A 4388-nucleotide genomic window follows, 5' to 3' on the forward strand; every position below is an offset into this window, starting at 1 on the left:
AGGGGGGGCTGCTTTTCCTCCGACGGCACCGGTACGGGGGGTTTTGGGGGGTCTGGGGGTGCCCCAGCTCGGTCCGGGGGTGTCCCGGAGTTTGGGGGTGCCCCTGCGCGGTCCGGGGGTGCCCCAGCGCAGTTTTGGGGTGCCCATCTGTTTGGGGGTGCCCATGGCGGTCCGGGGCTGCCCTGGGCGATCCGGGGGTGTCCCGGGGGTTTGGGGGTGTCCCAGCTCGGTCCGGGGGTGCCCCAGCGCAGTTTTGGGGTGCCCATCGGTCCGGGGGTGTCCAGCTCGGTCTGGGGGTGTCCCAGGGGTTTGGGGGTGCCCATCGCGGTCTGGGGGTGTCCCCGCGATCCGGGGGTACCCATGACGGTCCGGGGGTGCCCCAGCGCAGTTTTGGGGTGCCCATCGCGGTCTGGGGGTGCCCCATCGGTCCGGGGGTGCCCCAGCGCAGTTTTGGGGTGCCCCTGACCCCCCCGTGCCCCCCCAGCCGCGTTCAAGGCCCTCTAGAACCCCAAGACCCCCCTGGGACCCTCCTGGGACCCCCTAACCCACCCTGGGACCCTCCTGGGACCCTCCTGGCACCCCCCTGGGATCTCTGGAACCCCCAACTCTGCCCTCAGGACCCCAAACACCCCCGAGACCCCCCCCTGACACTTCCCAGGACCCCCAAAGGGGACATGAGACGGGGCTGGGGACAGGCTTGGGGACATGGTTTGGATTTGAGGATGCAGGACAGGGCTGAGGACACTGCCCGGGGTTGGAGACATGGGATGGGTTTGGGGACAGGGCTGGGGACACTTCCCGGGGCTGGGGACACTGCCCGGGGTTGGGGACAGGACAAATGTCCCCGCAGACATCGACGAGTGTGCCAAGGGTGACGTGTGCGGGGACGGTGGCACCTGCTCCAACGTGCCGGGCCACTACAAGTGCGAGTGCCACCCGGGCTACCGGCGCAAGGGCTCGCGGCCACCGCTCTGCGAAGGTGACACGGGGCGGGGACACCGCGGCGGGGGTGGTGACACCGGGGTGGCGACACGGGGGTGGGGACACGAGGCCACCGGGGACGGGGACAGCGCGCCTTGGAGGGGCCAGCCCGCGCTAGGGGACACTGTGGGGTGTCCCCGCGATGTCCCCAGTGTCCCCGATGTCCCCCAGTGTCCCCGGTGTCCCCGATGTCCCCAATGTCCTCAATGTCCTCGATGTCCCTGATGTCCCCGATGTCCCCAATATCCCCAATGTCCCCAAGGTCCCCAATGTCCCCAGTGTCCCCAATATGCCCAGTGTCCCCGATGTCCCTGATGTCCCCAATGTCCTCGATGTCCTCGATGTCCCCGATGTCCCCAGTGTCCTTCAGCCCCAATATCCCCGATGTCCCCAATGTCCCCAATATCCCCGATGTCCCCAATATCCCCAGTGTCCCCACTGTCCCCGATGTCCCTGATGTCCCCAATGCCCACAATGTCCTCGATGTCCCCAGTGTCCCCGATGTCCCTGATGTCCCCAACATCCTGAAGTCCCCGATGTCCCCAATGTCCCCCTGCCACCCCCCAGACATCAACGAGTGCCTGGACGCGGGGACGTGCCCCGACTCCAAGTGCGAGAACCACCCGGGGGGCTTCGTGTGCACCCCCTGCCCCCCCGGCTTCCGCGGCCTCAACGGCGCCTGCCTCGGTCAGCACCCCCGGGACCCCCCCCAAACCACTGCGACCCCCCCCAAAATCCACCTGGGATCCCCCAAACCCCCCCGGGACGGGGGGACGGGAGCCACCGTCGGGGTACAGGGGCCACTGCGGGGACACGCGGGAGTGGGGACACCGTGGGGACACCGTGGGGCCCAGGGGACACCTCGGGGGCACACAGGGACGTACCAGAGCGTGTGGGGACCCGCAGGACGTGGGGGTCCCCCTGTGACACACGGGGGGACGGGAGCCACCGTCGGGGTACAGGGGCCACTGCGGGGACACGCGGGAGTGGGGACACCGTGGGGACACCGTGGGGCCCAGGGGACACCTCGGGGGCACACAGGGACGTACCAGAGCGTGTGGGGACCCGCAGGACGTGGGGGTCCCCCTGTGACACACGGGGGGACGGGAGCCACCGTCGGGGTACAGGGGCCACTGCGGGGACACGCGGGAGTGGGGACACCGTGGGGACACCGTGGGGCCCAGGGGACACCTCGGGGGCACACAGGGACGTACCAGAGCGTGTGGGGACCCGCAGGACGTGGGGGTCCCCCTGTGACACACGGGGGGACGGGAGCCACCGTCGGGGTACAGGGGCCACTGCGGGGACACGCGGGAGTGGGGACACCGTGGGGACACCGTGGGGCCCAGGGGACACCTCGGGGGCACACAGGGACGTACCAGAGCGTGTGGGGACCCGCAGGACGTGGGGGTCCCCCTGTGACACACGGGGGGACGGGAGCCACCGTCGGGGTACAGGGGCCACTGCGGGGACACGCGGGAGTGGGGACACCGTGGGGACACCGTGGGGCCCAGGGGACACCTCGGGGGCACACAGGGACGTACCAGAGCGTGTGGGGACCCGCAGGACGTGGGGGTCCCCCTGTGACACACGGGGGGACGGGAGCCACCGTCGGGGTACAGGGGCCACTGCGGGGACACGCGGGAGTGGGGACACCGTGGGGACACCGTGGGGACATCGCGGGGACACCGTGGGGACATTGTGGGGACACATGGGAGTGGGGACACCGCGGGGACATCGTGGGGACACCGTGGGGACATCGTGGGGACATCGTGGGGACACCGTGGGGACATCGTGGGGACATTGTGGGGACACCACGGGGACACACGGGAGTGGGGACACCATGGGGGGGCAGGGAGGTGCCAGGGGACAACATGGGGACACCGTGAGGGGTCCAGGGGCCACCAGGGACCACACTGGGGCCACCATGGGGACACCCAAGGGACACCTTAGGGACACCAAGGAGTGGTGGCCACCACAAGGGGGACACTAGGGGACATCATGGGGACACCCCGGGGACACCATGGTGGGGAGGGGGACACAGGGGACATGGGGACCCCACGGCAGGGAGGGGGTGGGGACAAGGGACACGGCACGGGGGGGGCCATGCCCCACGGTTGGGGCAGTGGATGGGGGTGGGGACATGGGACAGGTTGGGGACAGGGTTGGGGACAGACGACAGGGTTGGGGACAGGGCTGGGGACATGAGACGGGGCTGGGGACAGGCTTGGGGACATGGTTTGGATTTGAGGATGCAGGACAGGGCTGAGGACACTGCCCGGGGTTGGGGACAGGGGACAGGCTTGGGGACAGGGCTGGGGACACGAAACGGGGCTGGGGACAGTGCCCAGGGTTGGGGATAGGGGACAGGGTTGGGGACATGGTTTGGGTTGGGGGATGCAGGACAGCCTTGGGGACACTTCCCGGGGCTGGGGACACTGCCCGGGGTTGGGGACAGGACAAATGTCCCCGCAGACATCGACGAGTGTGCCAAGGGTGACGTGTGCGGGGACGGTGGCACCTGCTCCAACGTGCCGGGCCACTACAAGTGCGAGTGCCACCCGGGCTACCGGCGCAAGGGCTCGCGGCCACCGCTCTGCGAAGGTGACACGGGGCGGGGACACCGCGGCGGGGGTGGTGACACCGGGGTGGCGACACGGGGGTGGGGACACGAGGCCACCGGGGACGGGGACAGCGCGCCTTGGAGGGGCCAGCCCGCGCTAGGGGACACTGTGGGGTGTCCCCGCGATGTCCCCAATGTCCTCGATGTCCCTGATGTCCCCAGTGTCCCCGATGTCCCCAATGTCCTCAATGTCCTCGATGTCCCCGATGTCCCCAATATGCCCAGTGTCCTCGATGTCCCCAATGTCCTCGATGTCCCCGATGTCCCCAATATCCCCAATGTCCCCAAGGTCCCCAATGTCCCCAGTGTCCCCAATATGCCCAGTGTCCCCGATGTCCCTGATGTCCCCAATGTCCTCGATGTCCTCGATGTCCCCGATGTCCCCAGTGTCCTTCAGCCCCAATATCCCCGATGTCCCCAATGTCCCCAATATCCCCGATGTCCCCAATATCCCCAGTGTCCCCACTGTCCCCGATGTCCCTGATGTCCCCAATGCCCACAATGTCCTCGATGTCCCCAATGTCCCCAATGTCCCCAACATCCTGAAGTCCCCAATGTCCCCAATGTCCCCCTGCCACCCCCCAGACATCAACGAGTGCCTGGACGCGGGGACGTGCCCCGACTCCAAGTGCGAGAACCACCCGGGGGGCTTCGTGTGCACCCCCTGCCCCCCCGGCTTCCGCGGCCTCAACGGCGCCTGCCTCGGTCAGCACCCCCGGGACCCCCCCCAAACCACTGCGACCCCCCCCAAAATCCACCTGGGATCCCCCAAACCCCCCCGGGA

General features: G+C 68.9%; 1 protein-coding gene across 1 annotated transcript in view; it reads left to right on the top strand.

Annotated features, from left to right (window-relative positions):
- Window positions 1-850: 850 nt before the first annotated feature.
- Window positions 851-4388, top strand: part of LOC120508540 (latent-transforming growth factor beta-binding protein 3-like) — a gene marked incomplete at both ends in the record, with an annotated part of 6038 nt that continues 2500 nt past the window's right edge. Inside the window, 4 exons of the mRNA XM_039722239.1 lie at window positions 851-979; window positions 1549-1824; window positions 3457-3585; window positions 4190-4341. Coding sequence (XP_039578173.1) covers window positions 851-979; window positions 1549-1824; window positions 3457-3585; window positions 4190-4341 — 686 coding nt within the window. The remainder of the gene's footprint in view (window positions 980-1548; window positions 1825-3456; window positions 3586-4189; window positions 4342-4388) is intronic.

This window comes from Passer montanus, unplaced genomic scaffold (genome assembly GCF_014805655.1).
Source record: "Passer montanus isolate IOZ18808 unplaced genomic scaffold, ASM1480565v1 scaffold1076, whole genome shotgun sequence".
Taxonomy (NCBI): Eukaryota; Metazoa; Chordata; class Aves; order Passeriformes; family Passeridae; genus Passer; species Passer montanus.